This window comes from Somniosus microcephalus, chromosome 9, assembly GCF_052327205.1.
Source record: "Somniosus microcephalus isolate GS21.2 chromosome 9, FLI_Smic_1.0, whole genome shotgun sequence".
Taxonomy (NCBI): Eukaryota; Metazoa; Chordata; class Chondrichthyes; order Squaliformes; family Somniosidae; genus Somniosus; species Somniosus microcephalus.
In genome coordinates this window covers 122,348,784-122,367,484 of record NC_140995.1, presented here as the reverse complement: position 1 = coordinate 122,367,484, position 18,701 = coordinate 122,348,784, and the positions used below count along the sequence as shown (strand labels likewise).

At 42.0% G+C, this 18,701-nt stretch overlaps 1 protein-coding gene across 2 annotated transcripts in view; it reads right to left on the bottom strand.

The window, feature by feature from the left end:
- Positions 1–403: 403 nt before the first annotated feature.
- LOC147112641 (tumor necrosis factor receptor superfamily member 21-like) overlaps positions 404–18,701 on the bottom strand; it is a 30,828-nt gene continuing 12,530 nt past the window's right edge. Inside the window, exons 2-3 of one of the 2 annotated variants that reach the window (XM_085997108.1) lie at positions 4,388–5,030; positions 404–585 (exon numbers count right to left, since the gene is read on the bottom strand). In XM_085997108.1, the coding sequence (XP_085853234.1) occupies positions 536–585; positions 4,388–5,030 (693 nt within the window). In that variant the 3' untranslated portion in view covers positions 404–535. The remainder of the gene's footprint in view (positions 586–4,387; positions 5,031–18,701) is intronic. The other variant, XM_085997109.1, reaches the window with a different exon arrangement.

Below are 18,701 nucleotides of genomic sequence, written 5' to 3'. Positions count from 1 at the left end.
ATCTCAATGCTGCCATGCTGGTACAATGATGGCTACTGGAACATAACTGCAATTGCATCTCTAAACTGCAGTGCATCTTACAAGTTTATTACATTAGAGCTTTAAATCTTTGTTTGCTTACCTTGTCCATTAGAATAGTAAATCCACTTTTCTTTATTTGGGGTAGCAGAAATAGGCTTCTTCAGACCAGCTTTTTCAACAATGCTGCTGGGGTCCTGTTTGGGACCTTTCTTCAGCACATGGGAGCTTTTCTTGATACTGCAGACTACTGTCACCACCAGCACCAACAGTAGAAAGAGAACAATCATCCACGGTAAATGTTCATTTATGTCAAAGTGCTTGTGTGCGCTTGGTCTTGGTGGGCCTTTCCTGGGAGGTCTGGATTCAGCATCAGCTCCTGAGGTTTCCATTACTGGCTGAAAATTCATCGAAGCTAAGAGAGCAGGGTTTGGGTGTAACTGGGGAGAATGCCAAAGCTGTGCTTCTTTGGTCACTCCACTGATTAAATTTGTGGTTGTAGACGCAGCAGTGGTGATCAATTGATTAGGAATGCCTGCAAAATATTGAAAAAATTGTTTCCTTTACCTCTCAGAAAAAGAGAGGATAAAACCTAATTAGTCAAAAAAAACGAAACAACAATATGCCAAAAGGTTCATATTTTATATAAGCACATAGGTGACAGCTCAGCAACTGGACTAAATCACAAGGCTTAATGCATCTCCGCTGCATACCCAGAATGTTGCACCCCAGTAACATTGAAGGATGTTTAAGAATGTGCTCTTATAAAAGGGCTGAATCAGCTGATTTCAGCCGGGATGGCTGCTGCAGTGCTACAATTGGCCTCAGCATCCTTGACTAATGAAGAGGGAAATTATTAAGGAAAGGAAAAACAAAAATGTATGTTTAGCTAGCCTACAATACCCCTAACCCATTCATGCCACATCTCTCCTCTTGGTCAACCAGAGCAAAAATTAACTGATATCAAGCAAATTTTAATTTTTTTAATTAGCTCATGGCCCTCCCGATCAATTTAAAATTAGTAACATTAAAAGCTACTCATGAGCATTTTATAAATACTAAACCAAGTAACTTGAAAGTAAGTGGGTATGTTGAAACCCAATGGCATAACCTGGTCTCTGCATAACTTGCTTCTGTGAATAGATTAACAAGGCTGCTTCAAGATATAGTAAATGATCTTAGCAACACAGCTAAAAACTGACTTAAAAAAAAAAAATTAGTTCAAACCTGGAGAGCAAACTCAAAACCCTATATTAGGCAGATTGAGGCAGCTGTAAAATAAGCAGGGCTATAGTGGCTGTAATTTGCAGTAGACTATAACTAAGTGTGTCCAAATTACTGAGAATAGGGTTCAGAAATTCAATTTCTCCAAGTAGCAAGCTCTCTATTTCACCTGGAAGAGTTGCTGATATTTTCTTGCAAGAAGGGGATAACTGAAATCAGGAAAAAGTGTGAAGCAAACCCACATCTCCTACACCTTCATGAATTTGTTGCAGTAGGACTTGCACACAGAATGTACACTTCCATAGACCTGGCACAAATATTCCAGGATCCACCAGGATGATTGGACACTGCCTACTTTACAGAATAAGTAGCTTGGTATTGAATTACATTTGCATTAGGGCATGTTACACATCACTGCATACACTAGAATCAATGGACCCATCACATGCAGAAGCCTATTTTAGATTTCCCCAGGCAATTTAACAGGATGACCTGAGCTATTTTGCCAAACAAAAACAGATACAAGAAACAATTAAACACTTACTTTTAAAATACAGTCCCCAACACTTAAACCATCCATGTTTAAATCAGGTAATAGTTTAAATAAAGCAAATAGCACAAACATCTTGCATTTATATAGTGCCTTTAATGTAGTAAAGAATCCCCAAGGCACTTCACAGGAGCGTTATCAGACAAAATTTGACACTGAGCCATTAAAAAGAGAAATTAGGACAGGTTAGCCAAAGAGTTAGGTTTTAAGGAATATCTCAACAGGAGAGGTGTAGAGAGGCGTAGAGAGGCAGAGATGTTTAGGGAATTAATTCCAGAGCCTAAGGCCCAGGCAGCTGAAAGTATGGCTGCCAACAATGGGGCAAAGTAAATTGGGGGTGCACAAGAGGCCAGAATTGGAGGAATGCAGAGTTCAGAGAGGGTTGTAGGGCTGGTGGAGGTTGCAGAGATAGGGAGGGGGCGAAGCTATGGAGGGATTTGTAACACAAGGATGGGAAATTTAAATTTGAGGCGTTGCTAGTCAAGGAGCTAATGTAGGTCACTGAGCACAGGGGTGATGGGCGAATGAGACTTGTTAGGATACAGGCAACAGAATTTTGTATAAGCTGAATGGGAGGCTGGCCAGGAGAGTATTTGAAGAGTCAAGTCTGGAGGTAACAAAAGAATGATTGAGGGTTTCAAGAGCAGATGGGCAGAGGCAGGAGCAGAGATGGGCGATTAGGTTACTGAAGTGGAAGTAGGCAGTCTTTGTGATGGAGAGCATTTGGGGTCAGAAGCTCAGCTCAGGGTCAAATAGGATGCTAAGGCTGTGAACAGTCAGCTTCAGCCTCAGACAGTTGCCAGGGAGGGGGATGAAATTGGTGGCGAGGGAATGGAGTTTGTGGCGGGGGCCAAAGACAATGGCTTTGATCTTCCCAATATTTATGGAGGGAAGTTCTGCTCATCTAATACTGGATGTCAGACAAGCACTGTGACAAATCAGGGGCAGTGCAAGGGTCGAAAGGAGGTGGTGAGGTAGAGCTGCGTGTTTGCAGCATACACGTGGAACCTGGTGTTGCGTTTTCAGATGATAGATCCTTAGGGTATTCCAGAGATAACTTTACATGAGCAGGAGGAGAAGCCATTGTATAGATAAGAATGGAACCAGGCTGGGACAGTCCCACCCAGCTGGACAACGGAGAAGTGTTGGAGTAGGATGGTGTGATCAACTGTGTCGAAGGCTGGAGGCATGTACGGAGTTCGTAAACCACAGTCACAGTCACATAGGATGCCATTTGTATGACTTTGATAAGGGACTGTTTCAGTACTATCTGTGGCAAGGCGGAAACTGATTGCAGAGGTTCAAAAATTTGCCATTACCAATATTGGCAATTACAAAGTTGCCACTTAGTGTTAAGCACCCTGGGTATTTCGGGCAGAAACAGGTATTCAGTAAGTCATTCACACCTCGTTAAAGGTGCAATTACCTATTGTACTTAGTCACCTCTGTGGTGTCCAATTTGAGTTCAAATACTTCACAGCAGAGCATTAGCATCAAATTTATCTGATCAGACATTTAGGGGTAGATTTTCCCTCAGCTGTCGGGAAGGAGGCGGGACGACAACTTTCGGGTTTTAGTCCCGCCTACATCGACGTCCAGCCAATCCACGTGATTTTCCCTTGATTGACCTTGTTGAGCCCGCCCAGCGGGCTCAGCAGGCCAATTAAGGGCCACCTGGCAACAGGTGACATCACAGGCTGAAATTTCATCTGTCAAGAGTTCTTGACAGATGAAATATCAGTGTTCCACAGCTGTTTGAAGCTGTCAAACACTGACAGTCTGACTTCTAACCCGAGTCCTTCTACACAGACTCAGTTAGAAGTCTCACTGGCAATGAAAGCTGAAGGCTGTCACTTTTGACAGCTCGCAGCCATTTTGCTTTCAGTGCCGGCTGAGTGATGGACTCCCGAAACCTAGAGGAGGAAAGGCTGTTAAGGTAGGTACCGGTAATTTAAACTTCTTTACACACCAAACACACTTACCTTTGCACTCATGCACCCATCACTCACCTGGACACTGACATCTCGACCCCTCCAAGTCCTTCAACCCGACGACTAACCTCAAAATAGGGATTAGGCTAAAAACTGCCTGTTAACTAGCAGTTAATTGGCACTAATCCCTTCCCGCCTCGGGTCGGCGAGTCCCAGTGCGGGGCGGTTACCCGCCTCCCCTGAAACTTATGGGACCCCCGAAATCAGGATTCCCCCACCACGCCTGACGGCTCCAGGAAAATCTACCCCTTAGTTTCAATAAATTGGTCCGAACATTTCAATACTAAAGTCAAAATATTTATTTCTAATCCACTACAACTTTAAAAAGTGCAAGTTGTAAGATTCAAATAAGGGTCTTGAAAGAACTGACTGCATTTCTTCAAATGCAGTTTGCAATGCCATCATTTATATACATCTTTGATTGGAGAGTCAGATTTCAGTAATTATGCTGCTTTAAATCAAAATGGAGAGCTATGCTCACAAAATTAATCGATTCATCAAGAGGGCAAATCACATTAGCACCAACTCGCCCACTATAAGTGATGAGGACTGTACTTCAATTTCAATGTAGTAGCCTATGTGTATTTGAATCATTAATAATTACCTGATGGAGTGGAGGCATCAGGCAGAACTCCATTGTTGTGGTGAGTGAACTCTGTGCTTGATGAGTCGGTAGTTGTACTCCGAATTGTGCTTGGTGAGCCACAGATGTTATCCCTTTCTTGGTTTCCTAGTTCTAAGATCACCAGAGCCTGTTTTGAACAATTGGTGAGAGTTTTGCACCTCGAACTAGAAGGCACGTTGGAGAAAGTGCCACGAGGGCATGGTTTACACTTGACATCTTGTGTCTCACTTCCCTTCTTCCTAATACGCCAACCAATGGCACAGACTGTATACGCTACACATGATTTGTTAGACAGGAAAGTACCAGGTGGGCAAGTGCACTCACGGTCAGAAAAGGCAGTGCAGGGGAATTTCTCTATCATCGGAGCCACACAGGGCCTGCAGGTGTGACATTGATCAATGCCATTCTCATGTTTAGTGAAAGTGCCATTTTTACAGGGTCTGCAATCTCGCAGTGATGATAATGTGCAATGTTTTGACACATGGGTTCCTGCAGGGCACTTATTACAGTCAATTTCTTTCCCTGTTTCACGATCATAGTGGCGGTATTTACCAGAGGATAGAGCAGCCTTTGGAGTTGGTTCTACTTGAGCTGTAATGTCACCAAGTAACACAAACAGCAGCTGAAACAAAGCAGAGAAAAAGTCAGTAAGACATTTTGCAGCACTCATATTTACTGACATCTATCTGCTTAAGTAGACAAATCAAATAATTGCAAATTTTCCAAGCGATCTGCCCAACATTCATCCAAAAACAAATACCACCAAGAGAACAGATTAACTAACTGGTTATACATCTCAATGGATGTGTAAAACAAATGCTGAGTTTGCCTATGTTAATAGTCACTGTACTCAAAGTAACTCATTATTTTAAGTGCTTGGAATTGTTTTGATAAGTTACGGTGGTGCAACATAAATCTTTTATTGCTTGCCTCTATTTTTTCCCTCATGAGCAGAGGCATACAGCACAAAACTGTCCTTAACTTGTTGTGACTGGCAACGTCACTCAAGATAGGCCTAAAGATGTTTGGTGTGAGGGAAAGGGAAAAAGTGTTACACGAACATAGTACAGGAAACTTTCTGGTATCCGGCACTGACTGGACCGAGCTGGTGCCGTACCATCAAAACTGCTGTAGAAACCAGCGCGAATGTTAAAACATACGGAGCTTTTGAGCTCCGTGTGAATCAACAAACCCTGTTGCTTAGCAACAGCTTCAAAACAGTCAGCCGCAGCTTAAAAGCGTCTCTGTAGCTAAGCAACAGCTTCAGCTAGACCTTGCTTTTTTTTTTCCAGTCAGGCTCTGCAACGAGAAGTAAAAAAACTTATAGGAAACAGCTCCTGAATTTTGCCGGTAGATAGAGCTTTCCGGACATTTAACCTCCAGTTAAACGCAAGTTTCCTGTAAAAGGCTGTTCTTCCGAGTTTGGGACTGAAGCCCATTGCTTGATTCTACATTTAGCTATGCTGTGCCTGTCCTGAGAACATGTAATGCTGACAGTTGCTGTCTTAATTTTAAAGTGTTACTTTCCCCAGCACCAACATCCCCTCACCTTGATGAGCAGAAAGAAAAGTTTACAGTAAAATTGCATGGTACAGTCCTACCCCACCCTGTACAGCTATTGTTTAGGGTACATGAAATATGACCAGCGCTGATCTGAGAAACTGAAGCCATTAACCCTGCTTGACAAGAAATGTAGAAAAGTGGAAAATTAGCAGCATTATCAACCCATTTCAACTGAAAAGATAATGACTGCAGGAACATTAACTCCAGTGGCCACCAAGTAGAAACGGGCAGCCAACTGCCAGCAGCTGTGCTGCCAACTGTGTTAAGTTCATCTCCACCCTAAAAATAAACACCGACGGCCCTACCATTTTCATTCAGATCATTTCTAAGGCACAAGAAAATAAAGGTTGAATCATCAAATACTCATACAACAGCATGGTGGCATAGTGGTTAGCACTGTTGCCTCACAGCGCCAGGGACCCGGGTTCGAATCCGACCTCAGGTGACTGTGTGGAGTTTGCACATTCTCCCCGTGTTTGCGTGGGTTTTCTCCGGGTGCTCCGGTTTCCTCCCACAGTCCAAAGATGTGCGGGTTAGGTTGATTGGCTATGATAAATTGACCCTTAGTGTTAGGGGGATTAAATACGTGGGGTTACGGGGATAGGGTGGGATATGTGTTGGTGTAGGGGTTACAGGGATCGGGTGGGATATGTGTCGGTGCAGGCTCGATGGGCCGAAATGGCCTCTATCTGCACTGTGGGGTTTCTGTGATTCTGAACAGAAACTCAACTATCACATCATTGGGAACACATCAACTATCCACCTTCCTGATGATGCTCCACAATTTGAGATGATATCCCATTGCACAGGGCACTCATCTTTCTTTGGTTATTTATGCTTAATCTTTTGCTGATGAAAAAAACTGCATGATATTACTTCTGTTATCTGCGCTGTACTTTCCTTCATTCTAGTGCCCAGGGGATTATTGTGCCACACCAGCAAGAGTAAATTTATAGAACTCTTCATTATTCACCAAATTGGAGCGGGAACTCTTTCCATTATGGCAGATAATGGAGGTCTCGATGGTGAACTTAGGAAGTTTATGATTACTCAAAAAACCTAAGAGGACTAACGCCCTTTCCACCTCTGGAATCTGGGTGCGAATATAGGCCAGATTAGCAAACAATGACAGACGTGGATTTCCATAGCATTACAACACATCTCTCAAATGTTCCAAAGTGCTTTGCACAGAACAATTGATTTTAGTACACTGACTTATATGGGCACAATCCTAAGAACAAGACTGATGACCAGTTATTTGGTGGTGGTGTTTGAGGAAAGAATGTTGGCTGGGACAATGGAGAGCATCAAAAAAAATTCTGAGCACCAAGTTATTTCATAAAACAGGTGGTCTCCTGCATATATAGACACACATGCATTTCCTCACTTTTCTGATGCAATACAGGTTTCATCAGGTGACACACAGATCAAGTTAATGGAACGTTCTACAGCTCTCCAATTTACAATTTGGTGAGAACAGAAGCAACTGTTACATTATTTGCATGTATTCAGAAATACCTGACTAAAGGTCTATTCATACACTGAGGAACCTATTACACATTTTTGGTTATCTCAGATTTCCAATTTTTTTTTTTTTTTTTTAAATAAACCAGTACACTCGAGTTCTGGATTAGTAAAATAACAGCTTTACTTCTCGAAATACTGACAAAGCTACTCAAATAGAAAATTACAGAATATTCACCAAGTTGCAGTAGGAGTTGACTGTCAATGCGAAAAAAACATTACAGCTTTGTACTTAGATGAGCTTTAGTGAAGCATCGTCATTGACAGAAACAAACAGTTTAGCTGACATACACCATCTGTACTGGTTTTGATGAAGCTAAATTCACAAAGGAACCCTTGAGAAGTTGCTCCAAAGCCAACATGCAGCTAAAGCACCAAATTATGCACTTCATCTTTTAACATGCTCAAGAACAACAAGGCAACAATATAGGGTGATTTTAACTATCGCACAATAGAGTGGAATAAATTTAATAAAAACAGAAAATGCTGGAAATATTCAGGCGGTCAGGCAGCATCTATGGGGAGAGAAACAGAGTTAATGTTTCAGGTCAATGACCTTTTGTCAGAACTGGAAAAAGTTAGAGATGCAACAGGTGGAGGCTGGGGAAGGGAGGAAAGAACTAAAGGAAATGTCTGTGATAGGGTGAAAGGCAGGAGAGGTTAAAAGACAAAAGGGATGATGGTACGAGGCAAAAAGAGATGGTAATGGGACAAGTAAAGGAACAAAAGATGGGTCTAGAAGAGGTGCAAATGGGAATAGCAGAATCATCAATAGCTGCAATCTTTAAAAAATGGAGGCAGAAGTTATGATCTGAAATTGTTGAACTCAATGTTGAGTCCAGAAGGCTGTAAAGTGCCAAATGAATTACAAGATCCCAGAGGGATCCTGGTTCCAAATGATTCAAGGTTGACTCATATTGGGGACAGTGATTTAACTTTATTCAGCACAAGCAAGACTTAATACATTACAGTATTCCAGCAGCAGTTTACAGAGTATAATTGAGATTTATATTACCCCTTATACTCTGGGTAGAAGCCGCAATCATGAGTAAGCTGGACCGTGTCTCTTGGTCTCCCAGGTGTCTCCTGGATTCTTCCTGAAAGTTTCTACACTTTGTGGCTGTTGAGGCCCCCTTCTTATACCCTTACTCTCATTCAAAACCTATGAAGTCCTCCTGAACCAATCATTGGCTGACACCCAAAACCCAATCATAAAGATGCCACGTCCGTAGCACCTTGGTTTACGCAGGTTCTAGTCCTAAGACACCCTATCATCTGTTTTTGACCATCAAGACTCATATCTAGGGTAGTTATGGCAATACAAACAGAACATATCCCCAGAGTAGAGATATGGATCCTTGCTGTTCGCTGCGAAAGGCCCATGTTTTTAATTCACTGCAGATATCATAGCATTCTAACACAGTGGCAGCTACATATGACCTTGCTTCCCAGGTGAGCTGCACGCTATTCGACTATGGCAACAGTCTTTCTCACCCATGCTGTCTGGTTACAGTCTACTCACAGACTTTTAATTATAAGCAAAAGGATTACATTTCATATATAATTCAGGTCATCAGTGCATACAATTGATGATTACAGACTTCTATATTTAATTCTTAAACACAATTATAAATCCATTACTGATGATTATATCACTAAAGATAGAAAACAAGTATTCTAAAAACTAACTAATCCATGATAATCTTCGAGGTGCTGCTCCTCAAGCTTACGTGGAGCTTCAATGGAACAGTTTAGGAGGCCGAAGACAGAGTGGGAGTGGAGCAGAGAATTAAAGTGACAGGCGACCGGAAGCTCGGGGTCACGCATGCGGACTGAAGAGGTGTTCCGCAAAGTGGTCACCCAATCTGCATTTGGGCTCCCCAATGTAGTGGAGACCATATCGTGAGCAGCAAATACAGTATACTAATTTGAAAGAAGTACAAGTAAATCACTGTTTCACCTGGAAGAAGTGTTTGGGGCCCTGGACGGTGGGAAAGGAGAAAGTAAAAGGGTAGGCGTTGCATTTCCTGCGCTTGCAAGGAAAAGGTGCCGTGGGAAGGGGAGGGGGTGTTGGGAGTGATTGAGGAATGGATCAGTGTCGTGCAGAGGAACAGTTCCTTTGGAATGCTGAAAGGGGAGGGGAAAATGTGTTTGGTGGTGGGATCATGCTGGAAGTGCCGGAGGTTGGTCCGTTGAACGTGGAGACTGATGGGGTGGAAGGTGAGGACAAGGGGAACCTATCGTGATTCTGGGAGGGAGGGGAAGGGAGGAGAGCAGAAGTGTAGGAAATGGAACAGACATGGTCGAGAGCCCGGTCTACCATGGCGGAGGGGAATCCTCAGTTCAGGAAAAAGGAAGACATATCGGAAGCACTGGTGTGGAAGGTGGCATCGTCAGAACAGATGTGAGAGACGGAGAAACTGGGAGAATGGAACAGACTGGAAGCAGGGTGGAAGGAAGTGAAGTCAAGGTAGCTGTAGGAGTCGGTGGGCTTACAGTGAATATTGGTCAATAGCCTATCCCCAGAAATGGAGACAAAGAAGTCGAGGAAAGGAAGGGAAGAATCAGATGGACCATGTGAAGGTGAGGGAAGGGCAGTGTGGAAATTGGAAGCAGGAAACAACACCGATACAGTCATCAATGTACCGGAAAAAGAGAAGAGACCCAAGTAGGACTGGAAAAAAGAATGTTTCACATATCCCATGAAAAGGCAGGCATAGCTTGGATCCACGCAGGTTTCCATAGCAACACCTTTTATTTGGAGGAAGTGAGTAGAGTCAAGAGAGAAGTTATTCAATGCAAGAACAAATTCAGCCAGGCAGACAAGGGTGGTGGATGGGGACTGGTTGGGTCTCTGTTCAAGGAAGAAGCGAAGCGCCCTCAGGCCGTCCTGGTAGGGGATGGAGGTGTCGAGGGATTGGACGTCCAGTGAAAAGAGGATAGTTAGGGCCAGGAAACTGGAAACTGTTAAAGTGGCGGAGGTTGTCGGTAGAGTTGCGGATGTAGGTGGGAAGAGACTGAACAAGGAGAAAAAAAAAGTTAAGATAGGAAGAAATCAGTTCTGTAATGAGTGTGGTCAAAGTGGGGAATGATTTTTTAAAATGCATCCAGGACTGCTTCCTAGATCTGTATGTTTGTAATCCAAGGAGGATAGAAATATTGCTCGATTTAATTCTGGGAAATGAAGCAGGGCAAATAACTGATGCGCATGTGGTAGAACAACTGGGAATATAGTTAGGTTCAAATGCAATTACAGAAGAGGATAATGAAGAGTGAAAAACAAGGATGCTGGACTCGGGAAAGGCAAAAAGGATCTGGTCCAAATTAACTGGAAAGAAAAGTTAGCAAAAAAGGTCAATAGATTGATTAGCTGTGGGAAAGCTTCAAATACGAGATGCAGATAGTACAAAATAAATATTCCTACAAGGCAAAATGCAGAGCTCCTTTCTTGGATAGGGAGAGATTAAAACTAAACACATTTTAAAGGATAGCACATGATAAAGTTAGGGCTAACAATAAGAAAATTATGAGGACGATAAAAAAAAGGTACAGTGGGAAGGTGAAAAGGTTAGAAAGGCTAGAAGAGAATAGAAAAAAAATTAGCAGATAATGTAGAACGGAAGTACTGAAGGCTTTATAAGCATATAAAAGCTAACAGATTAAAGATTGGCTTGACCACTCTGGGATGAAGAATGTATCTCTTGTGGAGGATGAAGATATGAAGAACATTTATGAAATAAATATTTTTTTAATCAGTGTTTACAAATGATAGCAGAAGCAAGAACATGGGTGTACTGGAGGAGGATGAGCGGTAACTGTAGCAAGAAATTGGTTCTGAAAAGAATTAGCAAGGTGAATAAGTCATCATGCCCTGAAGGCATGCACCCTGGGCTGCTCAACGAAGTCAGAGAGAAAGGTGGTATAGGCTCTGGCCACAATTTTTGAATTCTCCTTAAATACACAAGTCACACAGTGGTGCCAGAGAATAACCGAGGCAACACCCTTATAGACCAGTTAGTCCCATCAGTTGGGGCCAAACACTTAGAATCAATAATTCATGGCAAAAATCAACAAGCATTTAGAAATGTATGGATTAATTAAGGACAGTCAGTACAGATTTATTAAAAGCAAATCAGGTTTGAAAAAAATAATTGTTTTTTTTTTTTTGAAGAGTTGACCAAGGAATGCTATAGATTGAACACTTTCTGAACATGTTACATGAGGTGATTCATTAAAAAGGCATGAAAGAAAAAAATTAGCCAAATGATAGAAGAGGAAATATAGCAACAGATAAAAAGTTGGTTGATGGACAGAATAAAAGTGTCAGGGATAATGGGTGCTGCTTGGACTGGAGAAAGGTTGGAAGTGGTGTCATTTTAGAGGTCAGTGCTAGGTCCACCTATGTTCTCACTTCCACCATCATTTAGGTTGGCAGTAATGAGGGGTCATCAATTTAAAATTACCACCACAACAGTAAAGAGAATGGTTAGGAGAAATTCCTTAACAAAGGGTTGTTGGGAGAAAAAAGTGCTTTGCCATAGGGTGATTGAGGCAAAGCCCACTGCATCTTTTAAGGAAAAGTAGATAAACATTTGTAGCAGAAGAAAATGCTATGAGGAAGAACAGAGCAGTGGGAAGAGTTTTGGATTGTTCTAGCAAAGAGCCAGCACAGATGTAGTGGGCTGAATGGTCTCCTTCCATCTTGTAAACGTAGATGGTTCTATGAACTGAACAGCCCGATACAGACTTTGTACTCAAAACTACTGCAGGACAGAAAAAAAACCTGATTAATAGCTGCATTCAATTAGTCCCGCAGTTACTATATGGGGCAGTGTTTGCATGCAAGAGTTCTGTCCCCAATGCTATTTATAAATTGCAGTATGCAAATACATGCATAAACATTCCGACTCTCATTGCTTTGATAGATTGCGATAGCAAAACTATGAAACTGAACAAAATGGGACTTGTCCAACAGACCAAATTAGTAACATGACAAGATTGTAGTGAGTTTGCCAATCTGCTTTCAAAAAGGGACACTGTAACTGGCTTGAATCAGCTTTTTAACTATGGTGAAAATTAAGGCTGTTAGAAATATAGCCCATTACATTTATAAGTTTGTTATTGAAAGCTGAGCTTATGCTGAAACTGAAGAATTTTAGCTCCTAGATATTTTAACCATTCTTTAGGTCTACTCTCCTCCCCCCACCCAACCGCCACCCCAACATTAACTGAAGATTTTTGGTGTTTGACTGCACAAACCCATATTTGGATTGAAGTAAACTGCAAAATAAGTGAATTATTGAACTCTCAGAACCTTCTATTCTTAGATTAAGGTCCATTGTTCAGTTAATGTAGAGGGGAGTGTTAGCCTGATTTTAACTTGTACTGTACCTAATCTGGGAATGCTGGATGTAGATATTGGGTGCAAAGAAATTCCATTCCTCAAAAAAGTTATTAAACTTCTCACTTGGATTAGCACACAATCTTGTGCCTCACCGTGAAAGATATTCCCTTAATCAGGATATGAAATATTTACCTTTATTTTCTCCAGGATATAAATTAAAAAAGGTAAACAATTTCTCTCAAAACAAAGCAAAATTCTTCTATCCTTAAAACTTGGAGAAATGGTCATACATACATTAAAATCAGAATTAAATACCAAAGACAACATAGACGCTATGGGCCAAATATTGCTAAAAAAATGGCGGCTGCACAACACACACCATTATTAATGCGCAAATCAGCCAGCAACTTGTGGCGAGGAAGAGATACCCCGTGAATTGCAAAATGCCACAAGTTGCTGTACGTTTTGCACCACACATAACTTTTGTGAAAACTGCATCACGTGCTTAACCTATCCATGATTTTCATGAAGATGCTGCATTTGCACATTTATTGCCCATTAAACTCACCATAGAAAGTTGTCTAGCAATGATCAGCATAAGTACCATTTTAATAGCATGATAATTGTTAATGATTGCTAATCAACCTCTTATCCAGAAAGTTAACCATTGCAAGTGCAGAGTCTCATTCCTTCAGGTTGTGAATTGTTTGAGAGTCAATTTTTAATTTTTAATTCTTTTTCCACACTTTACCTTTCTGTCTCTTTTTTTTTTCCCCCTCTATATACAATTTTTCTTTCCCTCTTTTTATACCAGATTTGACATTGAATTCACCCTCCTTCTCAGTCCTTCCTTTTTTTCCCTCAATCCTTTAATCTCATTGCTTAAAGCGATACACTGTTTGTCCCATTGTTCACCAAGGGCCCAGATATCATGTTGCCCTCGCTACACGTTATCAGCTCGCACTTCCAGCAACTTTGTGAACATAACATTTTGAAACCTAAACGTGCTCTTGCAATTCTAACTAACTGGACATGCCGCAAGATGTCTCACTCCAGCAAAAATTAGACCCGATGGCTGATAATTACCCAGTGTCGAGGAGGCGGGATCGGAGGCGGGTCACCTGGCAAAACAGAAAAGATTGAGAGCGGGTCGGGAACCAGTGGTCAAGCTGCCTCCACGCGAGTCTCCCAGGTGGCGGTTCTATCAGCACCAAGCGGCAGGGGAAGACAATCTAGATCATTAAATGCATTGTTAAGAGGCAATGAAGTCTTATTTTAAGCTTACTTTTAGATTTTTAGAATTCGCCAATGGCATCTTCGCTGCTCAGGGATCACATCCGGTAAGAGAGGTCGGGTGTTGTGTCAGCAAGGGAGGATATACTAATTTGACAGCTACAAATGGTCTATAAAAGCTCCCATTCCATAAGTCTTCACTTTCTAAGGTTAGAAGCTGTTGCTCACTGCATTTGGAAGACAGATTAAAGTTTAAGCAGCTAGTAAGTGTTTGGAGTAAACTCTCTATACAGTGTCACCTCATTGCAACAACCTCACTCACCACTGACAGATCACTTCTGTCATCTCAACCTCACCTGCCATCTATTCCATCAGCATCGGTGCACTTGAAAAAATCTCATCTTGGTCCTCAGAATCAGACCACAAGCAGCCCCAACACCAGCAGCACTAGGCACACCAGCAGCAACACCAACCTTCTCCACAATCATCTGATGCTGCACAGGACAGAGGGCATCAGCACCTGAGCACATTGCTGCTCGGGACGCCAGGGATGGCCTCACCATGGCCAGATTTACTTCACTTAATGTTGCACACCCTGGCTGCCACATGATGTGCCAGGTTGGCACCACCCCACACCAGCACCATAAAGCATCCCTACAATGCCCAAAGCCATTCCTTCACACTCATCACCATTGTTTTGGGGGGGGGGGGGGGGGTACCCTGATGTCTCACCATTCACTGCAACGCACTAAGCCACTTCCAAGGGTGCACACAAATCTGTCCAAGAATGCAAAGTGTTGAAAATAAAGATTTCAATGTTTGACAGCACATTACCAGAAGCTTCACATGAACATTGGCTAAACCACCCAAGTGCCTACCCTTATGTGCTGTTAGTTGATATGCTTGCAGTAGGGGGAGGTTGAGTGTGAGGGGTGGCTAGTGAGATGGGGAAGTGATAATGTAGATAGAGAGGGATGGGTGGAGGTGAAAGGTAAGTTAGTGTGAGTAAAGATGTGCAGGAGTAGCATAGGGAAGGCAGAGTGATGGGGATGTGATGAGTGGCACAGCAGGATAAGGTTGAATGTGGCTTGGCAGTAACGATTTGTGATCTACCGAGATCATTGAAAGGTTTGTGCCACTGCGGCCTGGTCCTCCTGATGACATCCCTGCTTGTGCCCTCATGTGCAATGTGCAACCAGACTGCATTTGTTTCTTCCACCCATTGGAAGGGAAGAGAACCTCCCTGCGTGCTGCGACTGAGTCATGGGAGAGCCTGGGTGCAGCCGTGCACCTTTGTGCAGTGCTCGTCAGTGTTTGCAGCACACCGACAACACAACTGTCTAAATCAATTGGGCCACGGTCCCTTTAAGGAAACCGGCTGATGGCGTGTCATCAAATGACATCATCAGACCTGCTTCCTATTAATTGGCCGGGAACCTCGCTGGGCAGGCTTAACAAGCCCAATCAACAAAATCACTTGGAGAGTGCACAGGCTGGAGCAGGCAGCGGTCTGGGACCGTGCTACCAACCCCGGCCGGCGAAATCGCGGTCTAGGTGTTTTCACGAAGTGTAAAGTTGTCTGTAAGCATATAGTCAAGAAATCATAGGTCTCTGCAACCAGTTATTTACAGAGGCATCAAAGTTCACACTATAAATATTTCTTCTGCCAACATTAAACAGATGACATCCTTTTGCAGCTGCTTTTGTCTAATACTAAAACATTGGAAACATCACAACTATACACCAAAATGTGTAAAATCTGGAATTTACGGAAAACATTTCCTTTCCCACACATAGTTTAAATATGATGGGGAACCAGCTCAGGAGAGAATTTGTCTATATTGTCATGAGAGAATTAATCTCAGTATTCCATTTAGCAGAGTTTCATAAACGCTTGCTGACCCACAGTATGGATGTTTGCCATTTTATACAAATTATGTAGATCTAGAGCATGAAGATGAAAACTCCCATTTTTACTGCATTATTTGCCTTTCACTTAGTGTCAAAATTTGAAGTCTGCAGATTGCATTTGGTGGTTTGCTAGTAAACTGGAAAAAACAAAATTGCATGACAAGAAGCATATGCTAGAATTCAGGATTTCCGTGTACTATGCAATGTGACCGACAACAGATTTTTCTCTCGCAAATTCTAACCAGATAAAAAAACTGGGGCAAAGAAAATGCACACACACCCCCCAAAGAAATGAAAATGCAACTAACAAAATGGGTATTTTGCACGTCCAATTTCTCAATTCCTACCAAAACAAATTGTATGAAATGGCACAAACATCCCATTAATCAGGACGTAAGTACTTCAGACAAAAAGCAAACTTGAAAGTCCAAACCAAATGAAATGTTGTAACTATGTGGAAACAAAGACACAAGATAAATGAAGAGTTAAGATTTTGAAGTGAAACAATAACAAATACCATAAAAAATGATCTGGGGGATAGCCAAGGGAGAAAGTTAAGAAGTTAACTTTAACCCTGCAGTAACTGACAAAGTGTTGCCGCTGCAGAGATCAAACATCAGTAATGTTACAACCAAGACTGATTAACTAGGAGCAATACAACAATGCTCTAAAGTTGCCTTCATGATACCATTGATACGAGTGTTGCAAAATAAGAACATTAGCGCAGTCATGTTTCATATTTCAGACTGGTGACTATTTAGAGAATACAGCAGTAAGTGGGCAAAGCAGAGCTTTGTACAAGTACATTTAAATACAACTGCAAAGCTTCGCTGATAGGCATTCCAACACCAATTAAGTTTTTAATGTTAATAAAGAGCAGACTGTCCCTACAGATCTGAAAAGCATGTCCAATCACTACACAATCCACAGTATATCTTTTTACCCAATTGTTCACTGCTTACAGTAGGAAAAAGAACACATTACGATCATCTAAAGGTGGTAGTTTGTGTCTTGCATGGTGCTAACCTCAGTTAAGATCTTACACTGTTGCTGCTATATTCTACTGTTTAAATTTAACATTAATGAGGGAGGAATGGGCGATACAATGGATTCTGTAACAGAATACACCATACCAACCAATATGCCAATTTGGTTCACAGTGGTCAGTCTCAGCAATCATTCAAATAATGGCTGCCAGCACCAACATTCCTTTTAAAATGTAAATGTACTGAGATTGTACTGAGATTGTGGTTTGGATCTTTAAGACTTTTAAACTATATTTAAAGTGGATTGATCTCATTAATGCATCTTAAGATATCACTGAATAGGACCCCAAAGGAACCAAAACAGAGCTGAAGCAGAGACTTCCTCAGTTAATCAGTAGTCTTCCTCAAACTTGAATAAACTGCCAAACCTGGTCCCAAATGTCAACAGACAAAACACTGCTTCAAGCACAAGTACCGTTTCACTCGTGATAGCTCAGCTGGTAAACTTGCTTCAGAGAGAGCCATAGGAGTCCCAAATGCCCCACATCCAATTTCATGTCTGTACGAGTTTAACTGTTTTCTGTTGGGTGACATTACAGGTGCAAAAACTGAATTCCAAAATCGAGGATCAAATGGTGGTGGGGGTGGTGGGGGGTTGGAAATCAGTTCAAATTACCGCTTAGATGGCTGCTGGGAAGGGCACATGCAACTGGAGTAACACTGTGCGTCACTACCCCAATCCAGTTCAACAATCTGTTAGCAATCACGGTCTAGGCTCAAACATGAATAATAGTCACTCGGACAGCATACCAAAGGGTAGCTAAAACCCATGAAATTGAACTACAATATGCTTCAGTCTGCTAGGTAAAAACATATGGACACCCTTTTAACAGGGCGCTAATGTTGATCAATTTATTTTAAACCGAGTACAGGAAACTGTGTGTTATCCGGAGGCGAACCGTCCGGCAAGCTCGAGCCACCGGCAAAAATCAGGAGCCGTTTTTTATTCTTTTCGTTTCTTTTCTTTGCTTTTTTTGAACAGTCAAGCTCTGCAACATCTGTAGCTAAGCAACAGCTTCAGCGAGAGACGCTAGCTGACTGTTGAGGCTGTTGCTAAGCAACAGGGTTTGTTGATTCATACGGAGATGAAAATCTCCATATGTTTCAACATTAGCTCTGGAGTGTACGGCAGTTTTGAGGGAGCGGCAGCAGCTCGGTCCCGGATAACACAAAGTTTCCTGTACTTTAAAAAATTGAATGGTTTCAAATACCAATTCCTACGTAAACCTGGCCTTGTTGGAACCACTTTTGCTGAAGTTCTGTATGCACTTGAAACTATGACTCAAAATAATGCTCAGACAAAAAGACATGCATTTTTTTTTTTTTTTTTATAAACTGTACCTTGAGCCCTCCAGTGGTGCCCAGAACTACATTTTGATATGCTCACAAGGAACAATTGAACAGCTCCATGCAAACATGGATTTGTGGTAGTTTGTTAAGTTTACTTGATGGGGAGTTTATGGTACCAAATTTTATTGTTGTAATAAGTACAAATGCAATGGTACTCCAGTCAATAATTAAGCAAGTCTGATGATCCTCAAGAGTAACAAACAAGCCTACTTCATGGCTATAGGCAATGCCCAGCATAGCACAAAGCCAGGCTGACGAGGTTGCAGTTTTGATTCTCAGGCAGGACAGCAGTTGTGATACTACCACTGGTCTTTAGACCCCC